The sequence below is a fragment of the Onychostoma macrolepis genome, chromosome 17 (assembly GCF_012432095.1).
Source record: "Onychostoma macrolepis isolate SWU-2019 chromosome 17, ASM1243209v1, whole genome shotgun sequence".
Lineage (NCBI taxonomy): Eukaryota > Metazoa > Chordata > Actinopteri > Cypriniformes > Cyprinidae > Onychostoma > Onychostoma macrolepis.
The window spans coordinates 24,053,998-24,077,777 of record NC_081171.1 but is presented as its reverse complement, the minus strand read 5'-3'; the positions used below and the strand labels follow the sequence as shown (position 1 = coordinate 24,077,777).

At 37.8% G+C, this 23,780-nt stretch overlaps 1 protein-coding gene across 4 annotated transcripts; it reads right to left on the bottom strand.

Annotated features, from left to right (window-relative positions):
* Positions 1–1,908: 1,908 nt before the first annotated feature.
* zfyve28 (zinc finger, FYVE domain containing 28) lies at positions 1,909–23,624 on the bottom strand. 4 transcript variants are annotated; one of them, XM_058749662.1, is made up of 15 exons: positions 23,262–23,624; positions 20,562–20,702; positions 17,138–17,275; positions 16,711–16,913; positions 16,383–16,472; positions 16,113–16,202; positions 15,845–15,946; positions 12,088–13,518; positions 11,784–11,876; positions 10,212–10,375; positions 9,497–9,613; positions 9,291–9,392; positions 8,140–8,243; positions 5,255–5,317; positions 1,909–4,350 (listed from the first exon to the last, which is right to left on the bottom strand). In XM_058749662.1, exons 1-15 carry the CDS (start codon positions 23,298–23,300, stop codon positions 4,228–4,230), a joined length of 3,000 nt encoding a protein of 999 aa, XP_058605645.1. In that variant the 5' UTR covers positions 23,301–23,624; the 3' UTR covers positions 1,909–4,227. The 4 variants fall into 4 exon arrangements, with proteins under 4 accessions (XP_058605645.1, XP_058605644.1, XP_058605646.1 ...); XM_058749661.1 differs by having other exon boundaries at positions 1,910–4,350; positions 11,784–11,879; positions 23,262–23,621; XM_058749663.1 differs by lacking the exon at positions 1,909–4,350 and having other exon boundaries at positions 5,107–5,317; positions 11,784–11,879; positions 23,262–23,621.
* Between the last annotated feature and the right edge of the window lie 156 nt (positions 23,625–23,780).

The following is a 23,780-nucleotide window of genomic DNA, read 5'->3' as shown; positions in this document are numbered from 1 at the left end:
TTGAATAGGCAAAATTACATGTCCTGGTAAATGCACCCATTTATTCAACAAAAAATATATCCGGCCTCTTTATTAGTTCTGGTTATAGTGTATCAACAGTGTTAGGCAGTAATAGAATTGCGTAATTGAGTAACAAAATAAATATAACTGTAATCTGTTACAGTTAAGAAAAAATTAGTAATTAACAGGAATGACAGGACACATTTTTCAGCACACTGCACAGTTTTACCATTTTAAATTGCATTATATTGTTTTGCACACACATAGCATAGTTGTACGACAATAGTAAGCAGTCATTTTTTTCAGTGTTGATTTAACACATTACATTTCTAAGAGATCTAATGTTTTAAGGGTATTGTAATTAGATAATGTGCCCATCTGTTTGTGTGTGTCCCCTCACAGAAGTTCAAATATACTGATCTGGTTTAATTATTAGGCAAGGAAGATGCCTTGAACCAGTCCAAGATCTTGACTTTCTTCAACACTGCAAGACTGAGGTGAAGGTCTGCAGTCACCTTGCTGCTCTTGTTTGTAATTGGATTTACATGGATGCATTATTGACAACGAGTTATGGAAAAATTAGTTTTATTGGGACTGACCATCCTATCCTGGTCATTAACAACAACAGTAATAGTAACGATACCAATAATACTAACTAAAATGTAACTCATGCTCATATGCCACTGAATGATATAGGCATGAGCTCAAAATTACACCCAGGGTGGCCTTTAAAAATGTTTGCATTTTACACAGACAGTCTTTAAAAACAGGGTGACACCTAATCTGTGTCATCCCTGTTACCCAAAAATGTCAAAACCTGTTACCCTGAAAAGTAACAGGGATGACAGTAACAGGTTTGACAATTTCAAACTGATTTGCTAATTTCTAGCTAATAGTCAAGTTCACAAAATCACATTGTGCACTTTGAAAGGAATTTACTTGTAGATATTAATTTTATTAAATGTAAAATTGTTTCAATTTACATTTTAAAAATGGTCACAGTATTGACAATACATGATGGCCTCCCCTCAGTCAAGCCTTTATAATAGGATTATAGAAGAGTGAGAGAAACATGCTTGTGTTTTAAGTGTAGGAATCCTGCTTGAGAGATGATGTAACCTCCTAGAAGTGATGTCACTTGAATGTACGTTATTTTTCAAGGTTTTTTTGATCAGGGTAACAGGGCTGACATGAAATCAGGGGACAGCAATAAAAAGATTTACATTTTATAGAAAAAATGCATACTTGTCAAAAACATTGCTTAACAATGAGACTATATTTAAAACAATATGCAAATGTGATTTTTATATCATTTTGCAAATTAAAAGTCCTGCTGAAAAAGAAAAATCATAGTGAGGGGCAGGCCAAAAACCTCACCCTTATCAGCATAATTGCTATTTATTTAATTGACTATGTAATATTGATGAAAGAATAAATAATATCATTATATTTTTACATTTTACAAAATTTATTTGTTGTTATATCTATTTTTCTTAGGGACACAAAAGGCACCGATTTCGTGGAATGACCCTTACCCAGCCTGCTTTAAATGTTTGAAACCGTTGAAAACATTCATTAGAAATTTAGCAAAGTAATCAAAAAGTAAATGTAATTAGTTACATTAATAAAGTAATTGAAATAGTTACACTATTACATTTTAAAAAGGGTAACTTGTAATCTATAACCTATTACATTTCCAAAGTAACCTTCCCAACACTGTATTAATGAAAGCTCAATGATTTTAGCATTTAGTCCAAAAAAAAAAAAAAAAAGCGTATGTGATTTAAATGTGTACTCTATATAGGAGAATAACGCAATGTATCTTGTGACACCATTTGTTCTCAGAAAACAAAGACACAAGAAAAAATAAATAAATAAATAGCAGAGAACTCCAGTTATGTAAAGAAAATTTCATTTATTACTTTCATTGCATGACATAAATACTTAGTAGACTTCGAAAAGTTCTTCTTTACATCTTATTAGACTGAACCGGCCATTACAAAATAAGAACAAGCTTTGAATAAATAGAGTAAATTCTCTCATTGTGATTCTATTTATACAGAAAAAGTAATTTTGTACATATATAATTTCATTATTTTTGTTCTCTGTAAAATAAAACATCTGTATAATTTTGAAGACTCATCTTATTTTCAATTAATACAAAAAAACAAGGCAAAAAGGGAAAAAAAACAACAAAAAAAAAAAAAAAAAAAAAAAAAAAGAATCGGAAGAGGGCACAAATCAGAAACTGAGCTTATCAACACAACAGGCTGGAAGTTGAGTCTGCCGTCCGAGGAAGTGTTGGACATTTGGTTGATTCCCAATCCCACACCGTCTCACTTCAAACCAAAATACAATCAATCCCTCAGTATCATGCCGATGTACAATCAATCATTCCTGAGGAACAGTCATGATATCAAAAAAAGGAAGCAACCAAAAAAAAAAAAAAAAAAAAAAATGACAGAATTGATCCGTTCGGCAAATGTCTACTTGATCGTACCGCTAAATAACGATGAAAATCTGTATACAACACTATATCATATGTACCCAGCAGTAATCCTAAAGCTATATCTGCAGTATTTTTAGTGGCGTAGTGTGTCAGTGTCAGGTGTAGACCTCCATCCCAATACTGATGGCACTAGAATCAGGTTAGCCGACTACAGGTGAGCAAAGGCAAAGCAATCAAGAGGTACTTTTCAATCTTATTATAACAACCAACTGTGGTAAAAGTGGTAAATCTGGAGATAATCAAATTACCTTAATATTGACAAAAAGCAACTGCAAAGTACACCAAAGTGAACAAAATACAGCTGTACCCTGCCATTCATCAACATAAACCTTTGAATATGTATAATGCAAATATCTTGGAACACAATATCTCAGTTTGCTTTGCAGAATTACAGTATGTTTTAAAGCTGAAGACATTGTTGTGAATGTCCTGTAAATGCAGCAGTATGATGAGAGCGAAGATTTGAAAACAGGAATGATGAGATTTAACACTTGGTCAAAGGTAATTAGACAGAAAGAGGTAAAGTATTAACCATCAACCAGCAGAAACAAACTGCCTCGAGTGTGATGTAGCTTACAATATCACACACGGTCACACTCAAATCAATCAATGTTGCTTCACAAGATGCATGCATTGCAAACAGACCTTTACCTTACTAGAAACCTGTTATGTGTGGCCCCAAGGATTTACAATAACAACTTTGGCAAAAAGGAATGTGTTCTGAACTGTTTAATAAGGCAAAATAAATATGGCATGATAAATTACTATTTCAGTGTCAATCAATCAGATTTTTAGTGTTGGAAAACCGTATATACGGAGAATGTTTAATAACACTTGTGTAAGATCTCAGAAACAAGTTTGTAGTTAAACATCTGAAATCAGGTACAAGGTTCAAGCTTAATGTTCCTGTAAAATGACTAGAGATTATTACACATGATAAATCATCAGCTGTAGCTCCTCTATTTGCTATACAAAGTGCATTTTATGCCAGCCAGTAGTGTTTGTAATATCATTCCATTTCAGATGAAGTGTTTTGGTCAAAACGGTTTTGCAGCACAATATCATGTGCATGCATTTATACGACTCTTGCTTAAATCGATAGCAATTATGAATCTTGATTTCTGGAAGGTAACGATGTTACAGAAGCAGATGTTTTGCAGTTAACTAAATCTGAAACCAACGGAACATCATCTCTCATTCTTATATTGGTAAATGTCAAAAGGAAGTCAGATTTCAAAGTCATATTTTACCACAAATTCAAAAGGAAATAAAAAGAAACACTTTGCATAAAGAAAATTAAGCCTATTTCAGGCTGAAAAAAAAAAAAAAAATTAAAAAAAAAAAAAAAGTTTCATTTTTAAAATTAAAATAGCATAAATTAAATTTAAAGTACAAATTACTTGTAAAATACTTCACAATTTAAAATAAAAAATGAATATTTATTTTTGAGAGGGAGCTTATTTATTATAATATTAATGCAAAAATAATATTCTATAATGATCCTAAATATGAGCTTAATTTTCTTTATGAAATATTAACAATTTTATTAACAAACAGCAAAATATGACCCAGATGTCATATTCTTGACAGGTTTCATGAGATTAAAATATCAAACTTTCTACATTTACAGACAGAATGTAGTGGTTGGTAATTATATATATATAAACAAAAGTGTGCAAAGAGAGAGAAAGGCATCTGCCTCTTAGTGTAGCAGACAGTCAGGACTGACTGAGACGGTAGTGTAGGCATACTGTAACGGGACAGAACCGTGTGAGAGGGGTAAACAGGGATGAGGTAGGGGCTCTTTTGTACCAGAGGGAAATCAGAAGGCTCCCAAACTGCTGTAAAAGGCAATTACTTTACAGTTCAGTATAAGTTACAGACAAAAAGAAAGAAAAGAACATCCAGCTGCTGCACATTCATTTGCATGAGGAATATGAGAGAATCTTCTCTTTTGGAAGATACATTAAATCCATTTCAAACTTTCAGCATATATATATATATACACACACACACATCTATTTTTGGCCATTCATCTAATCCCCAAATATCACTTCTCTGTTTCACAGAAAGCAGCATTATAAACATTTGGAAAAAAACATCTGTGCGATATTGTGCCACAAAGGTGTCACTGATGGTGCAGTTAGTGTTAGTATTATTGTCTTCATATGATGTCACAGTTTTGTTATTCTCATATTAATAATGTGCTCACAGTTTACATTCACTCTGGAAATCTGAGCCCATAGAACCTCCGGCACCAATAAAGCCACACAAAATCCTGTTAACAAGCTATATTTTTCCGTTTTACAGAATAGCCTGCTTGTTCCATGCTCGATTAAAGCAAATTTGTAATTAAGCTCATTATTCGAAAGCAAAGCCCTAAATAAATACTTTGGCTCCCATAACGATGGGGTACTTCCTTTATGTGCTTGAGTCATTCCCAACCGCCCATTTCAGTCCTTCTCGCTTTGTTCCCTGGTCAAGGCCGTTTCTTTCACTTCGAAGTGATTGCATTATTTACATTTTTTGGATGATTATGAAAATGGTGCATGTGTGCGTTCTCGTTGAAGTCTCAAACCTCAGTAAGACTCATGGTAGTGTGTGTGTGTGTGTGTGTGTGTGTGTGTGTGTGTGTGTGTGTGTGTGAGAGAGAGAGAGAGAGAGAGCACGCTGTGGTCAGATACCAGTCCTGTCGCTGTAGAAAGGCGTTACGTGGAACATGTAGCAGTGAGTGCAAACTCTCACCGGTTTCATCTGACCGTATCTAGGCAACGGGGCAGAGTGTGATGAACAGCGGGAACAGAAGATCTGCAATAAAACATCATCTCATTAGGATTGGAATCATGTTACAAGCCCTGCTCTGTTTTTCTTGTTTTCTTTACTCTTTTTTCCACTAATTGGATGGGGGTGTAGACTGATTATTTTAATACCTGAAACCTCGGTCTATATAAGAGCTGCTGATGGCATTTCATGGTGGCCTGCTGTAGGAAACTTGTTTGTGTTTGTTGTTTTGCTTTTATTTTTGTTACAGGTTGCTGAGCGTTGTTTGTTTAGTTAACTTAGCTTACATAGGAAGGATAGGTAAGTGAGCTGACCTGGAAGATTGTATTTGTTGTTTTTCTGGGAGTTAGGAAAGTTTTAATTCTGAGGATGTGGTAGATTTAGATTAGTTAGTTCACCAGTCTCTAAGTTGTCTATATTTATTTATTCTTTGTTAAATTTTGTTGTTGTTCCTTTTTTTGTAAATAAATTTAAAAATAATTTTTGTTTGAAACAATGTTCTTTCAGACGAATGCTATAGGGAGGAAAAGTTAGTGTGTTTATTTTACATAGGTTAAGCTTAATAACCCAACAGTCATTCAACTGCTCATACAATTCAGGCAAAGATTAACCAGCACAGTTTTGCCCATTTTTTAGATTCCGTTTTGAATGTAAACACTTTCAAGTATGTCTTATGTGTGTCTGTTTATATTTTGATGAAAACCTCATGTAAATTTGGTTTTCTTGGATTTTTATAAAGAGCTGATTTTTGATAGTTATCAGTATTTTGTGGTACTTTTCGTTTTGCACCCATTTTTTCTGAAAGTATTTTCCTATTTATTTTCACCCTACAGGAGTAACAAAATTCTAAACCATGAACCAAATCATCTGACTCCGAAATTAATCACAATATTACAGACTTTGATTTGAAGCAAAAAATATTAGAAATTCGAGCACTCAATTTATGCTTTTACATTTTTTTAATTAATTTTTAAGTGAGTGTTAGATGTCTCGAAATGTAATATAAATATAAAAATAGGCAAAATAAGCTGAATTATTGAAGTATTAAAACAAAACATTATAAAATTAATACAAAAAGTTTAAATATACAGTGGGTACGGAAAGTATTCAGACCCCCTTAAATTTTTCACTCTTTGTTATATTGCAGCCATTTGCTAAAATCATTTAAGTTCTTTTTTTTTCCTCAATGTACACACAGCACCCCATATTGACAGAAAAACACAGAATTGTTGACATTTTGCAGATTTATTAAAAAGAAAACTGAAATATCACATGGTCCTAAGTATTCAGACCCTTTGCTCAGTATTTAGTAGAAGCACCCTTTTGATCTAATACAGCCATAAGTCTTTTTGGGAAAGATGCAACAAGTTTTTCACACCTGGATTTGGGGATCCTCTGCCATTCCTCCTTGCAGATCCTCTCCAGTTCTGTCAGGTTGGATGGTAAACGTTGGTGGACAGCCATTTTTAGGTCTCCAGAGATGCTCAATTGGGTTTAAGTCAGGGCTCTGGCTGGGCCATTCAAGAACAGTCACGGAGTTGTTGTGAAGCCACTCCTTTGTTATTTTAGCTGTGTGCTTAGGGTCATTGTCTTGTTGGAAGGTAAACCTTCGGCCCAGTCTGAGGTCCTGAGCACTCTGGAGAAGCTTTTCGTCCAGGATATCCCTGTACTTGGCCGCATTCATCTTTCCCTCGATTGCAACCAGTCGTCCTGTCCCTGCAGCTGAAAAACACCCCCACAGCATGATGCTGCCACCACCATGCTTCACTGTTGGGACTGTATTGGACAGGTGATGAGCAGTGCCTGGTTTTCTCCACACATACCGCTTAGAATTAAGGCCAAAAAGTTCTATCTTGGTCTCATCAGACCAGAGAATCTTATTCCGGTGTTTTTTAGCAAACTCCATGCGGGCTTTCATGTGTCTTGCACTGAGGAGAGGCTTCTGTCGGGCCACGCTGCCATAAAGCCCCGACTGGTGGAGGGCTGCAGTGATGGTTGACTTTCTACAACTTTCTCCCGTCTCCCGACTGCATCTCTGGAGCTCAGCCACAGTGATCTTTGGGTTCTTCTTTACCTCTCACCAAGGCTCTTCTCCCCGATAGCTCAGTTTGGCCGGACGGCCAGCTCTAGGAAAGGTTCTGGTCGTCCCAAACGTCTTCCATTTAAGGATTATGGAGGACACTGTGCTCTTGGGAACCTTAAGTGCAGCAGAAATTGTTTTGTAACCTTGGCCAGATCTGTGCCTTGCCACAATTCTGTCTCTGAGCTCTTCAGGCAGTTCCTTTGACCTCATGATTCTCATTTGCTCTGACATGCACTGTGAGCTGTAAGGTCTTATATAGACAGGTGTGTGGCTTTCCCAATCAAGTCCAATCAGGATAATCAAACACAGCTGGACTCAAATGAAGGTGTAGAACCATCTCAAGGATGATCAGAAGAAATGGACAGCACCTGAGTTAAATATATGAGTGTCACAGCAAAGGGTCTGAATACTTAGGACCATGTTATATTTCAGTTTTTCTTTTTTAATAAATCTGCAAAAATGTCAACAATTCTGTGTTTTTCTGTCAATATGGGGTGCTGTGTGTACATTAATGAGGAAAAAAATGAACAAATGATTTTAGCAAATGGCTGCAATATAACAAAGAGTGAAAAATTTAAGGCGGTCTGAAAACTTTCCGTACCCACTGTATATACACAGACAGACAGATAGACAGACTCTTTTTAAATAAATATATCTCTGTCTTGAAAGAATTCTAAGTTAAAAACTGGTTTCTCTGTGGAGAAAACGAATGGGATTTTGACTGTACTCTATTCTGATAAGGGCTTGAAGATGGACCGCTGTGTACCTTTCCACAGCTCCTGCAGTGATGTTTCCTTCTGATGACTGTAAATGGCGCTTTACATGCAATGCAGGAATTGCAGGCCTCATCTGGTACCCATTCAGGAGGGTCTGATGTTTAAAGAAGAATAGAGAAAGGGTTGCAAAAACGTAGAAAGGTCAGGTGTTGTAAGCACTGTCCATTTATCTTCTTATATGTGACCCTGGACAACAAAACCAGTCTTGAGTGTCAATTTTTCGAAAGAAAAAAAGCTGAACAAATAAGCTTTCCATTGATGTATGGTTTGTTAGGATCGGACAATATCTGGCTGAGATACAACTATTTGAAAATCTGGAATCTGAGGGTGCAAAAAAAATCTAAATATTGAGAAAATCACCTTTAAAGTTGTCCAAATGAAGTTCTTAGAAATGCAAGTTTTGATACATGTACGGTAAGAAATTTACAAAATATCTCCGTGGAACATGATCTTTACTTAACATCTTAATGATTTTTGGCATAAAAGAAAAATCGACAATTTTGACCCATACAATGTATTTTTGGTTATTGCTACAAATATACCACAGCGACTTAAGACTGGTTTTGTGGTCCAGGGTCACATATTAGCATTGCTCCAAAACCTAGTACCCTGCTTTGCTGTCTACTGGCAACATAAGAGGATGCCTTATAAAGCAGCATCCTAACTAAAACCATCATTTCCCATTAACATTTCTACTGACTTTGAATTTGCTGATGCTCTTGTTTGAAAGCCCACAATTCTCATTAGGATTTGTCCTCAAAGAAATTACTGGAATAGTCAAACCCGTTCATATACTTCGGCTAGTATACAGAGATCAAGTGACAATCAGTATGTCCGAATTCACAGCTTCAAAAAACAGTAGGTGAAAAGTACCCGGATAACCAACTACTTCTGGTGAGAATCTGAAATGTGCATACGAAGAATACTTTACTATCCCATAAGGCCACAGTTGATTCATAAAAGATGGGTAACCTACACAACACAGCGTTTAACAGTCACAAAATACGTTCAAAAAAAGTGCAAAGTCAAGAGACTATGTAATTTCAGAGGCAGCCTAGGTTTTGAAACAGAGTGGTGTCATGTACATCAAAATAAAAAGGCTCTTCATATTGTGAGCATATAGGTGGTGTACTGAACTAACCTTCAAACTGACCCTCTCGGGCTTTGGCAGCAAGTTCCGATGAAGAGATGGTCTCTTGACAGAGAGCACAGTCTTCCAGTACAGCACTGCCCAGACATGGACCTGAGGTGCATATCAAACAGCACATTAAACTAATGATGTCTGACACGGAGTAATAAAAACATGTGGTTATAATATCTGTATCTTTCAGAAGTGTGACTACTAACCTTTCTTGGGCTTTTCGTTGTCCCCTTGGTCGGATTTTGTGGCCATGACCTCAAACAGAGTCTTTAAGATGCTTCGCAGGTCACTCGCATAGTTTGTTTGCAATTGATCAGCCACACCTTCAGATATTTGAAAAAACAACAAACATTGTTTTACACTGTTAGTTATACATTAAATAGTTTACATTGCACTTAATAGATTACACTTCACAGTGATACTAACACCTTTTATAATCGGCGTTACTGTCCACGTAGTAGGGCTGTCAAACTATTAATCACATCCAAAATAAAAGTTTGCATTTACATAATGTGTGTGTGTGTGTATATATTATGTATGCATAACACACACATACATGTATATATTAAAAAAATACATATACACATATAAATATACACAGTACACACACATAAATTATGTAAACACAAACTTTTATTTTGGATGGGATTAATCGCGATTAATCGTTTGCCAACCCTACCATGTTTTACAGTGCACTTAGTAGGATACACTTTACACTTAGTTTTACAGTACACTTAATATGCAATTACGAAATGTTAAGTGTTAAACAATATAACTGGATCTTATAATAGAGTCAGGCAATGCAAACTAGGTTTATGGCGTTCTGGTATTCATTTACACTGTGTAATTAAGTAGAAAAAGATTACAAAGCAAAACCTTCATCAGACTACAAATCCCACATGTCATTACTAAGTAACACACCTGAGATGCAGACAAAAAGGCGATGGATGAGGTCACTACTGCTATGGAAACGCGAGCGAATTTTGTTGTGAGCAGCAAGTTTTGCAGCTTGCAAAGCAACTTGAATCTCCTGATGATCCAGATCCTCTGACATGTCTGAGCTGGTTGTCAGGCTACTGACAGGGCTGGAAGGGAAGATTATTAGGTTAAAATTAATTTAATAATATTAACAATACTAATAAAACTAATAACAAATCTATTCTATGATATCATTTTCTCGTGCTTGATCTTTATAAAATGAACAACAGTAATTAAAAAATAAATAAAGTATATCTAAGTAATTCCATGATTTGAAGCAGGGTCAAAATTGCCAGTCTTCCCTTAGGAAAGTGTTTCACATTAACAAATTAATCCAGAAAGTGTGACCCTATGGCTGAGGAACACTATGGGATTTGTGCAACAGCTCGCTGGAATCACAGAACAAGTTTTAGGACTTGATTTTCACATCATTCACACTGATGTTAAAAGAACATTTCTGAAAAAAGTATACATGTTTTTTCCCCCCAGCAAAAGTGGTGTTTGTCAAGGTGTTGTTATATGGATGCTAAAATGTAATTATGCATTGTGTGTATGAATTTTATGCAGACGCTAGGGTTTTTTGAGTGATAACCAGTGCATTACTATGTGCAACAAGATGTTCAGAGGGGTTGTTTATAGTGTTGTACTTTCGGTTGTCAAAAAGAGCCAAAAGAACACATCCCCAGTCTCCAACGTCGATACATTAAATCAGTTCAAGCATTTGAGAGTCAAATGCTAACATCATACTCTACTGCCTGCAGTGAAAGGCAGTGAAATGAGCTAATAAAACATTGCTGTGTTTGTTTGAACAGCTCAATCAGCCCAAAACAGCACCACTGGGGCTTTTGGGCAGGAATACCAGTGGCAGATGGAGAGTTTTTTTTTTTTTTTTTTTAGGAAACCTTGTTTGAAAGCCAAAATTACAAACTTTTAAGCCTTAGCTAGCACCAAACACTGAACATAACCTATAGATTGCTGCATGTATAAGTCCTAATACCCAGAAATACGTTTTTTTTTTTTTTAACATTTACACCATAACATAAAATATATATTTAATACCTCACTTTAAACTTTTACATGCCTGGAAAAAGCCAGTGGGGACACTACACTCCATCATGTTGAACAGGTAAACTCATCTACTCAATAGTTCGCTTTCACAACCTGATTGTGTTATACTCATGTTCTTGCAAACTATTAAAGACTAGTAGATTTTAAACTGAAGCCATGCAACCGTGGTGTCTATTGCCGTTTATAGCCTAACTTTAGCTTTTTACTTCTGCCAATGGTACTTAGAATTCAAAATTCATGAACCTTTTGTTCAGTTGTAAAATTGATCTTGATGAACAAACCTACAGTAATTGTAAACTTTTGTTGGTTGTTTGTTTTGTCGAGGGAACCAGGTTCATGCTAACTTCCAGGTTGGACTACAACAACACATCAACCCTGCAGCACTCTATAGTAACAGCGCTCACAAATTCTACCTTAATCCATCAGCCAAAAGTTATACATGTTTACCTGGGTGTGTATGAACTCGACAAACTGCATGTAGTGACAGAAACACCATCAATGTCACTGCTGGGGACAGAACTGAGGGGAGACTCCTGAGAACTGCTGCGAAACATTGTAAAAAAAAACAACAACAAAAAAAACATAGGGGCAACAGATGAAAATGAAATACAAGAACCAAAAAGAATAACAACCATCATAATGAAATCAACTCATATGAAAAAGGTAACAAACAAAACATTTTCAAAACAGTCAAATCAAGAAAACTTAAATCATATCCATGAAATGAAATTTCCCACATAAGTAAACAAACCTAGAGATCTTTCTGTTATCCTCTTTGGGCTGTTTTCCAAAACCTTCTGATCTTCCTTTAACCGTAGTGTTAGGTTGCGTCCAGCATCCTGTCTCCTGATGGGTGCAACTAGGTCCTCCCTCTCCTTGTCCTGAGCCTCTTTCCTGAGCCAGAAGAACCCCTGGGGCACATTTCTCACAGCAGGAATAGTGGGAACAGTCCTGACTGCCCTCATCTTCTCTCACTAGGTTCTGCACAGAACAGTGTGGTACAGAAGGGGTGAGGTGGCCCTGAGACTGGGGCAGAGTGAGTGGTAAATGTCCATTTCCCTTCCCTGGGCTGCCAGCAGCTACTGCTGATTGGAATACAGAGCTTGTAATGGTGAGCTTGTGCTTTTCGAATCCCAGTGCCATGCCCCGTCCAGCAGGATCCATGGCATCCTCGTGGTTGTCTACGCACCCACCAGTGCAGCACACACAGGAGTTAAGCAGGCACTGAGTGGCAACTAAAGCCCCGCCCTCACCGGGTTCCGGAACGTCAGCCGATTGAGGTACGACGACGGCCAAGTCAGTCAAGCTTGGAGAATGAGGGTTAAAAATAACCGTGGCGGACAACTTCATTCCACCGGTCCGATTGGCAATTTCTTCCGCAGTCTGTACGCTATCCTCTTCCTGGGACCCTTCCCAGCCGTTCACCATGGGCGACATTTCGGAGTTCCCCACGGACTCGGCTGATTGGCGCTGGCAACCCAGATTAGTGTCGTTGCTTGATTGACAGCCCGTCAACCAACCATTACATGAGGAGTCAGTCAACGGGGCGGGACGACTGTGCTCAGGGGATCTGAGGCATACGGTAGGAAGAGGAAGCTGTCCGCGGCACAGCTCGCTAGTTACACCAGCCTCCAGGTCGTCCATAAAGAACACTCTATCATCATCGTTGTAGGATCCTGGGACTCTCCGCGGAGATGCCTGAGTGCTGGAGGTGGCACTGGAACCTTCAAGACTACTTCCCCTATAGGGCAGAGGCCGACGGGCTGGGGACTGATTCTGACTTGGAGGGGAAAGCAGCGTAGACATTTCGTCCCCCACTTGATGCACCATCATATTAAGTTGCTCTATCTCTTCTTCATCATACTGCATGGAGCAAGCCAAGTCTGCATTTGTGGCATTCTCCTCTTCACTCTCACTGGAGGTCTCGGGCTGCCCCTTCCTCTCCTCATCGTCCTTCCATACAGAATCTTCTTCCTGGGCTACACAAAGCGTGAGATCTACCACCTCCTCAACTCTGTCGTCCTGTTCCAGTGTCTCCAGATGGCTCTCAGGACCAGTGGAAGCTGCTGGGTCATTGGTCGACGGCATACTGGAGCCTTCAGGGAATTCTCCATCCTGGGAGATGCAGAGGCTGCGCTCCAGCGTCATGAGCTCTTCTTCTGTTAAAGTCTGCAGCAGGTCCCTGACAGGAAGAAAACAATTATATGACTCTCAAATCTCCCGTTCTTCAGTTGCTACATAAAAAGTTAATAGGGTTTAAATTTTAAATCTCAGTGCAGATGCAATTTAGCATCATTTTAAAGGGATAGTTCACACAAAAATGAAAATTCTGTCATTAATCGCTCACCCTCATGTTGTTCCAAACCCACAGGACCTTCGTTCGTCTTCGGAACACAAAGATATTTTTGATGAAATCTAGGAGCTTTCTGACCCTGCATAAACAGCAAGGGTACTACCACGGTCAAGGCAAAGAAAGGTAGTAAGGACATTGCTAAAATAGTCCATGTGACATCAAGGGTTCAAACGTAATTTTATGAAGCTACGAGAATACTTTTTGTGCACACAGAAAACAAAAATAACAACTTGCAATGATTTCTTCTTTTCTGTGTCAGTCCACCACCATTCACAATAGCACAAGTTTTCTTTGCACACAAAAAGTATTCTCATAGCTTCATAAAATTACGGTTGAACCACTGGTGTCACATGGACTATTTTAATGATGTCCTTACTAGCTTTCTGGGCCTTGTACATGTCAGTTCCCTTCCTGTCTATGGAGGGCCAGAAAGCTCTCAGATTTCATCAAAATTATCTTAATTTGTGTTCTGAAGATGAAGATGAAGAAGTTCTTACTGGTTCGGAACATCATGAGGGTGAGTAATTAATGATAATATTTTCATTTTTGAGTGAACTATCCCTTTAAAATATGAATGTCAGTTCTATCTAACTACCATAAAGACTGTTGGCAAAGCGCGTCTGTGAGATTCAACAGTTTTCCACACGAGGAAGCGCTTTCAAAGCTAAGCTACATGGACACATTAAATTCTCACAGAAATAAAGGTATCAAAGAAAATTATATTCATGGCATGGCTGACAAGCAATACAAAGGCAATTTAATGTGTTGAAGAAAAACTATAATCCAGTGATGTACAAATAAACTCAGGCATCAAAACACTTTTTTTGATAACCTGAAAAAGACTCTTGTATACTGTTTGAATTTGATTTTGTTGTGCTGCTTGTGTCCAGTGTTGACAGGTGTTGTTCTTTCAAAGACATTATAATCAGGAGGGCTGCCCTCGACTAAGGATTTTTCTGGTCGACTAGTAGTTGTTAATTTTAAGCATTAGTCGACTAATCGCACGTTTATTAATAAACCATTTAAATCCTTATAATGAGCATTTAATTGCCTACATAGCCTAATAAGCGCTCAAGCGCACGCATAAAGCTTGCCACATGCGCACCAGCAGAAGTAATGATTATGAACGTGTCAGGGAAAAACAGTAATGAGACTGCATTAATATTTTAATAATTTGATAAACTAGTGCTTTCTTTGTTTTCGGCTGAAAACAAAACTCGTCATCTCCGCAGTAGTGGACACGCCTGTAGCCTATGCATGTTTCATACGGATTACATAATCTGAGAATATTTGTTTTCCATTTGAATTGGTTCATTTGAAAGTAGACATTTAATTCTCTGTAGATATATTTTTAATGTCTGTAAGGCAAAGATATACACAGAGTTTTGCGCTTGAGTTCACAGAGACCTAGACGGCAGAAAGCGCATCATGTTTGGTTTCATTATTTTACAAAAGCGCGTTTTATTGTTATTTTGAGTGCACACAAATAAACGTAGAGACTTTACAGATTTGAAAGATGTATTACTCTTATCTATTTAAGAGCAAGTGACCGCACCGGCGCCTCCATCCGTCCTGCAGTGAGCGCTCTACTGTTCAGCTTCCATCCACATGTTGCACAGACACTTCAATGGCGCACATTTCTAGGTTAACATTAGATTGAGTGGCCATGTAAAGTTGCTGCTACTTACATATTTCAGATGATAAGCCATATTTGAGGTCGATGAATGATAGGCGAGCGTTTAGATGTCCTGCCCGATGTACTGTATTACCACATAGGCAAGCCGTTAACGATCTGTCCGTCACGGACTGTGTGACTTCACCTGTGTGGATTTTTGTTTTTTTCTGCAACTAAGCGACTAATAAAATTGATCGATTAGTCGACGACTAGGGGGCAGCCCTAATAATCAGTGACACAGTCTAGACTGGATGTGGTGCAATAAGACACTGAAAGTTAATTGATGCCCACTCCATTTCAGACATACTCCACGTGCCTGCGCTACTTCCGACAACAGCACAAATAGACCATTCAGAGCTGTTTTGGTGTGGTTTAGACATGTTGTAAGTCTTCAATACATCATTGCTTCCAAATATCACACAATCAAATATGACCAAATCAGAGGTGTCAGTGAATGACTATTGTCAACACTAACCATACCTTATTTTTCTCAGCAAAGTACGAAAAGGCCGGAAGAGTTCAGACATGTCCTCTGGTTTGCGGTCGAGGTTAAGTGGCCCTTCAGAGTAGATAACAAGGCCACTAATAAGACAAAACATGACAAAAGATAGCATTACCAGGTGAGCAGACAGAAATGTATGTAAGAAAAGAGTATGACATATATAGTGCGATGAAAATTAACACTTTGAGGTGGATTTAGAGGTGGAAGGTCCGAAAAAACAGATCATTAGAATGACACATCACTTACCAAACAATGGCAAGTCTAGGGATTGTAAACATGAGAGCTGGTTCATAGTCATCAATCATGTCTTGTGTGAGATATTCAAGCTTTAGGGCCCTTGAGATGGGAAAACAAGACATTTGCTTATTAATAGTGTGTATAATAAATAAACAAGTAAATAAATACAGTACAATAATTTTCACGTTTCTTTCAAATTGATAACGCAATGAATGCATTACCATGTGTATTATATCAGAAGTTATCAGGCGATACCCAATCCTAGATCTGAATATTCACCTTTCAACTGTCTCACAGAAGAGCACAATCACCTCCTGCTGGATGTAATACTCTTTAGGAGACTTCACAGGCACCATGGCTGACACGTAGCTACAACAGGCAACAGACAGATCCATGATATGTTTACATGAATATCACATTTTGTGACATTAATGCTAAAATAACAGGTTTACAAAGCTAATCTGCTGGTGTATGAAATCATTAGTACCAATAAAGGTAATAATTTATGAACTGTCCAAAAGCATAAATGCACACTAGGTATCACCATAATTATAACATCTCAAGGTCAGATAAGTGGATGCAGAAATCAAACAGCATTTTAAGGTACCTGAGCTCAAACTCAGCGAAGAGGCTGTCAAACTGACGTAGCACCTCCTTCATGCGGTCTGTGTAGTTGTTGAGATCTCGTAGCGCTTGGTCTCGTGTGATGTTGCGTACTTCCTCCAGGCTACGGGTGAGGTCTTTAGCTAGTGGTCTCATGGCCATGCTCTCGATTTCACGATTCATAATGATTGATCCTGCTGCCAGGCACTGGAGAGAGGAGTGATGATAATATCATCGCTGCTTCTAATGGGTTACGCCCTGTGCCACAAGTGACGGCTATGATTCACTGCTGGTAAATTATTGTAATGCAATACTGTCTTTTAATAAAGCAGATCATCACGTTCTTTATCATCATGTTCTATTGAAAGTTAACAAGAAAGATCTCTAGGGAAGATGCCTTGCTCTAGAGGTAAGCAGTTAGTGTGCACTACCTCTGCTCCAAACCACAGCTGCCCGGCGAGGTTGTCATGGCGGATCTCTTCTGGGAACTTCACACAAAAGTCTCTGTTGGCTCGGTCTTCGGGTATGCATTCATCCATGATCTGATTTATGATGTTTAACACATTGTCCTGTCCAAATATTGTGAAGAAACACGAAATGCAGTGTTAGAACATTTACTTTTAAGGGTTTAAATATATTTACATTCACTATACCAATTCCCATGATTTGCTTTCAACAAATTGCCATGACTTTTCCAGGCCTAGAATTCATGATTTTAACATTCTCTGATAATTCCAGGATTTCTGATTTTCACGACTGTGGAAAAATACCACCGTTCAGAAGTTTGGGGTCAGTAAGCTTTTACAAAAAAAAAATTAAAAACTAAAAGTAAAGAACGCATTAAATTAATGAAAAGTGACAATAAAGACTTCAAAATTGTATAAAATATTTCCATTTCAAATCAATGCTGTTCTTTTGAACTTTCTTCTTAAATAATACAAAAAAGTGTCACAGTTTCCACAAAAAATAAGCAGCACAATTGTTTTTAAAAGTGAAAATAAGACATTTCTTGAGCACCTAATCTGCATATTAAAACAATTTCTGAAAGATTGCATGACTAAAGACTGGAGTAATGGCTATCTTGGTGTTACCATCACAGAAATAGGCTATATTATACACACACAGTGTGTAAAAACAACCAGCCTATAATGGTAAAAATCCACCCACTTGTTTTTTTATATTCCCAATAAATCATAAACAGTCTCTCTGAACACACGATTCCAGATTTCTCCCTACGTTAACGTCATTGCAGGGAGAAATCCCACCCATTTGTGACGATCTCTGCCCTATTAGCAAAGACACAGCCCTGAGTGAGGAAGCAACAGTCTGCCATTACTGTTTTCTTGCTGTAGCTGCTTGTCAGCACCAAAGAGACATTACAAGTGTTTTGTTTTGGGATGCATTCATTACTGCGTGAAGTAGGGGTGCTGAGGGTGCTGCAGCACCCCCTGGCGTGTAGCCCAAGGAAAAATGGGGGTGGTGTTAAAAAATAAATAAATGAAAATGTTGTAACAGAAAATAAATAAAATTCATGTTATTAATTTGTATATTCATTAAAATTAATGGAAAAAAAGAAGCCTAAGCCTACAATGACTATAAGCATCAGTAAAACATGAATTAAGTTGAATCAAATTGATTGTGAAAGTCGTTTCAACTTAAACTGACTTAGGAAGTCGTTTGTTGCCATGACTTTTTGATCATATTGTTACCTGCACCATACCCAAATCAAGAATTAATGACCATTTCTACAGCCATCGCAAAGATACAGCAGAGAAAGATCGAGAGCATCCATTTACCTCAGCAGCAACCAATCTCGCATTCTCGCCTCTGCACCGATTATTTTGATCTTTAACGTTAGATCTTTCCTATTCTTGGAACAAAATGAATGCTTAAGGTTGATTCAGTATTAGGCTACTCTTAATGAAAGAGAAAAAACCCACACACAAAATCAGCAATACAATGACAAAGTAGCTTATATTAAACATAAAATTTTTATTAACTGAATGAATAAGACATACCCGCGTTATAACAAATAAATAAAAGGTTTTTGTATTTTCCCCTTACTTCAAACGAATGCTTAGTTTGGCTCATTATTATTATTAATAATAATAATAATAATAATAATAAAGGCTATAGCCTACAATAAAACAGTACAATGACAAATTCACTTAGGCCTATATTAAACTTTGAACTTTTATTAACAACATGAATAAGGGAAATGTTTTACCCGCATTGTAACATAAATAAATAAATAAACGGTATTTGGATTTCCCCTTTCTTTAAAACGATCGTAGTTTGGGGTTCATTACTAGCCTATTAATTAAAACACATCAGCCATAAAATAGTACAATGGCAAGTTTGCATAGGCCTATATTAAAAATCAAACTTTTATTAACAAAATGAATAAGATAGACATAGCCTACTTGCGTTGTATAAGGTCTTTTCTGTCTTTTAAAACAAATGCGTTGTGGTTCATAGTTTTATTTATTTTTTTCTTAATGAAAACAGCAACAATAAAGACAAACTCGCTTATATTAAATGAATAAATGAAACTTTTATTAAATCAAAGTTGCGCTTTTGGATCATAGTGTCTCGCATCACTCTTGTCACGTGAACAACATACCATTGTTTCTGCCTGTTTTCACTGATGCTGCCTTCATGTGTTACCAGAATCAGTAAGGCTAATGTTGCTAATGCTACCATTGTTTCTGCCTGTTTTCACTGATGCTGCCTTCACGTGTTACCAGAATCAGTAAGGCTAATGTTGCTAATGCTACCATTGTTTCTGCCTGTTTTCACTGATGCTGCCTTCATGTGTTACCAGAATGATCGTAAATAGAAATGTGCTAATTTAAAAAGGCTGAACGCCGCTACTGAAAGTTCTGACATTTTCAGTGAGTGGGATTGTCCTGTTTTGTTGTTGCTGGTATGCCAGAGCATGAGCTCTTGAAGCTCCGCCCTCTTTTGAAAGGGGGTTAGGAGCTCAAGCTCATTTGCATTTAAAGAACAGTGGGTTTTGTCTCATACTCTAAAAGTGGCAATTTTAACTAGCAATAAAAAGTATCTGTGGGGTATTTTGAGCTAAAACCTCACATACACACTCTGGGGACATCAGAGACTTAAGCCCCTTTCACACAGAGATTCCGGAAAATACACAGATAATGTGTTCCGTGATTTGTCCCGGGATCGCTTGATTTTGGTTCATTCACACTGCCAGTGATTTTCCGGAATATGTGTGTGTGTGCGTTCACACACATCCCGTAAAGATCCCGTAAAGACACGTGACATTACGATGTGACGGGTAATGTGACGCGTACCGTTTCACTAAAGCTGGCGATGATCTCAGCTTCAGCGCAGATAGTGGGGAGCTCCCTGATCTCTGCTTCATTACAGTTTGCACATATTTTTTCGTCGCGAACGTTGATCTGCCTTCAAAACACCCGGTAAAACAGTCACACGATAACGTGCGTCATCACTACGACACACCCTTTACGGCATTGATCCGGCTTTTGTTCACACAGCGCTCGTTCCGGGACTGAACCCGGCAATATTACTAGGTCCCCAACCCGGGATCGATCCCGGAATCAATCCCGGGACGTGTTTGCTTTCACACAGAAGGCACTCCGGCAATTTTCCGGCAATTTTCCTGGACCAACGTGCAGTGTGAAAGGGGCTTTATTTTACATCTTGTAAAAAGGGGCATAATAGGTCACCTTTAAAATATATTCAAATAGTAAATTCTAACAGACTCATTCTTCAATATTCCAGGATGAAAAACAAACACCTGCTGAAAAAATGACCAAACAAGACTAAGCTCCGTTCTGTAAGATCAGTAAGTGGAGTGAACTGGTTAACCTGGCAGGAGCGGAACTGGTTGACCAGCAATGTACACCTCTGAGGGTCCTTCCTGCCGTCCAGACTGTCCAGCTCAGTGGCCACTTGGTTCAGCTCTTCATCTGCATAATAGAACTGGGCCAGCAGCTGTGGATCTGACCTCTGTATGGAGAAAAAAAAAAAAAAAATGTAAACAGATGGTCTGAATGATCTAATCAAAAACCAGATGATCAAATAAACTAGTGGTAAAGTAAGCAAGTATCAGGGTCCTGTAGTACGATGGACGCCTGGTGCTGTATGCCAAAACATCAGAAGAGCATGTAAGATACTAAATGACTGTAGCTATAGCTGTCAGCACTGGATTGAAGAGCACTGATGAGGATTTAGACCTTTGGACCCCTTCGGCTCCATTGGGCACTCAACAGGGCACATCCTCCATGAATTGCATCATAGACGGGACACTGTATAAGTTACAAGGTATATTTCAAGAGCCGACATGCACTACTGCTGGGGTCACAGTATGACTTTTTTGTTAAAGAAATTACTTTTATTGATTAAGAATGCATTTTTAGACTTTTACATTGTCACAAAAAAAATCTATTTCAAATAAATGCTATTCTTTTGAACTATCCATTCAAACAACCTAGAAAAACAAATTGTATCATGGTTTACAGAAAAATATTAAGTAGCATTACATTTTCTGACTTATGACTTCTTCAGCACCCAATCAGCATATTATAATGATTTCAGATTGATCATGTGATACCGAAGACAGCAGTAATTTTGTTGTTGAAAATTAAGCTTTGCCATGGCAGAAATAAATTACGATGATAATATAATAATTATTTAAAATTATATTAACTTTTCAACATTATATTACTGTTTTCACTGTGTTTTTGATCAAATAAATGCAGCAAAAAATATGTCTTTCTAAAATCCAGTATTTTTCTACTTTTGACTAGTTCCATTTATTTTTATAGTACATGTCAGTGCAAAATCTCCAAAATGATACTAGGGTGCTGTGGGTAATTACCAGTGTATTGCCATGTGGATACTAAAGTGTTCTGAGTGTTTTAATGTGTTGCTAGTCAAGAGTCCAAGTCTCTGTATATTTTGATTCTTAAATATAGCCCAGGTGTGTTTTTAACGCTAGTCTAGGATTTGTTTTTATATTGTTTTCCACTAGGCACACCAAAGTTTTTTCAATCCCCTAACTCTAAACAAAGAAATATAAGGGCCAAGTTTGCCTTAGCAAACAACACTATCTAATAAATGAAGCCAAACTATAGTCAAGTGTTATCTGCACATTGTGATATAGTATTTGGAGTGTTTCCAGTTTGGGAAGCCTGTTTTCTGGACTGTGGCCGTTTATAATCTGCACATGATTTTGCCTGGAAGTGGCACGTGGCTGGGACATGGACCAGAGCCGAGTATAAGCTGATTTGAACGGGTCAGCCCTATGATTCCCACACAGTAGAAATCAAACCACTGGAGATCAAAATCACCACAGAACACATGTGAACAAAATATTTCTGTTGCACAGGAAACTACTTGGCCTATACAAAAAATAAGCAATCAATACTGTTTCGCTTTGGGCGACTATTTGGGTTGTGCACATTAACAGACTTCAAAGTGATGAAAATGATGTCCGCCTAAAGGTTTATGGCTACAGTACAGTTGTAAAATTAAGGAAACACTGATAATGAAGACCTGTGTCAAGTAATGCACTAACAGTGACATACTTTTCTAAGCCTCAACCAAACATCTTGCATATTTGATCAAAGACCAATATTTTCTATTTTACTAATTTTGTAAAAACCTGTTCATTTTAGTGAGTGCCTGACACTGCAGTTAATTCCTGACGACAACATCAGGCATGTTTGTGAAGAATGTATCCAAGTGAGTCACAGTCAGAGGCAGAACTGCACCCATGGGCCAAGGCTTCTTTGACAACAATAAGTGTATACCTCAAGGGATACCTTGGGTTTAATTTCAACAAAACACTTTTCGGCTCTAACATCCAGTTAGACACATTAACAAAAATGGACTGAAAAAGTGACCTTAATTTCTCACAGAAAGTGTGGATTGCAAGAATCTTTCATCACTAAACACAATGTTAGCTATAGTGAAATGTGGTTTTAGATGTGTAAAATACAAATTGCTGACAGCAGGAATGTTTTGGGCCTCACAAAGGCAAATTAAACCTCATCAAAAACCAAACACAGCTGAGAAGAGCCAATGTATAGAAACATATCTGAGGCAATATATGTTTTCAGACTGCATATTTTAGCAAAGAATATAGTTAAATAGCTGCCAGCATACCACACAGCTGTGAACATGCCCATTCATTCTAAAGGGACAAATTCATCTGAATGAATAGTAAAAGGCTGTGTTTCAAAACGTAGTAAAGATACTACCTAGACAGAAATGTTGGCATATGACGTCCAAAATTGCTGTCAAGGTAGGCAGGTCACATTGTATGACGCTCAAAATGCTGTCTAGGTAGGCAGCTCGCACCATGTGATGCCAAAATAGCTGTTAGAGAGCTTTTATTATTATACGACTGCCCAAAATGCTGTGTAAGTAGGCTGCCCACATCACATTATGTCCCGAATGCTGTCTAACTAGACAGCTCGCTAGGTTTTGAAACACATAACGTTACACTTAACAATAAAGCTATATGATGAGTATTTCTTAAAACTGAACTGATGGCAAGCTTACCTTTGGCTTATAAAGCCACTTTCGGAACCGATTCATCATTGGTCACCTCGCCAGTTTAGCGACAGCTCCTTACCAAACCCGAACCGGACCTTTAAACCCGCACACACACACACAGCTAGCGCGCTAAGCTAGCGCCTGCTCTTTTACAAAGCCGCGTTGACAGTGTTAAGTAGAGGCCAAAAAACAGACACAGGCAGCGGTAATCCACTATTAGTTAATCACGGGCTCGGACTCTGCCCTCATATCCAGCAGTCGAGCGGTTGTCTTTGTCCCCAAACACACGGGCTGCTCATGACTAAGCTATTGAGCTAGCGCTCAGTCTGACTACGGAAGTTGCGCTGCTTGACTGATTACACTGGGGTTGCCAAACACTCCGCGTTTTTTTTTTTTTTTTTTAAATTTCCAAATGATTTAGTAGCCTATATTTGTTTTTATCAATCCTCTTTGTTTACATAAATAAACACATAATGGAAAAAATAATACTTACATCCTGTCTTCACATTATTCTTTTATTATTTT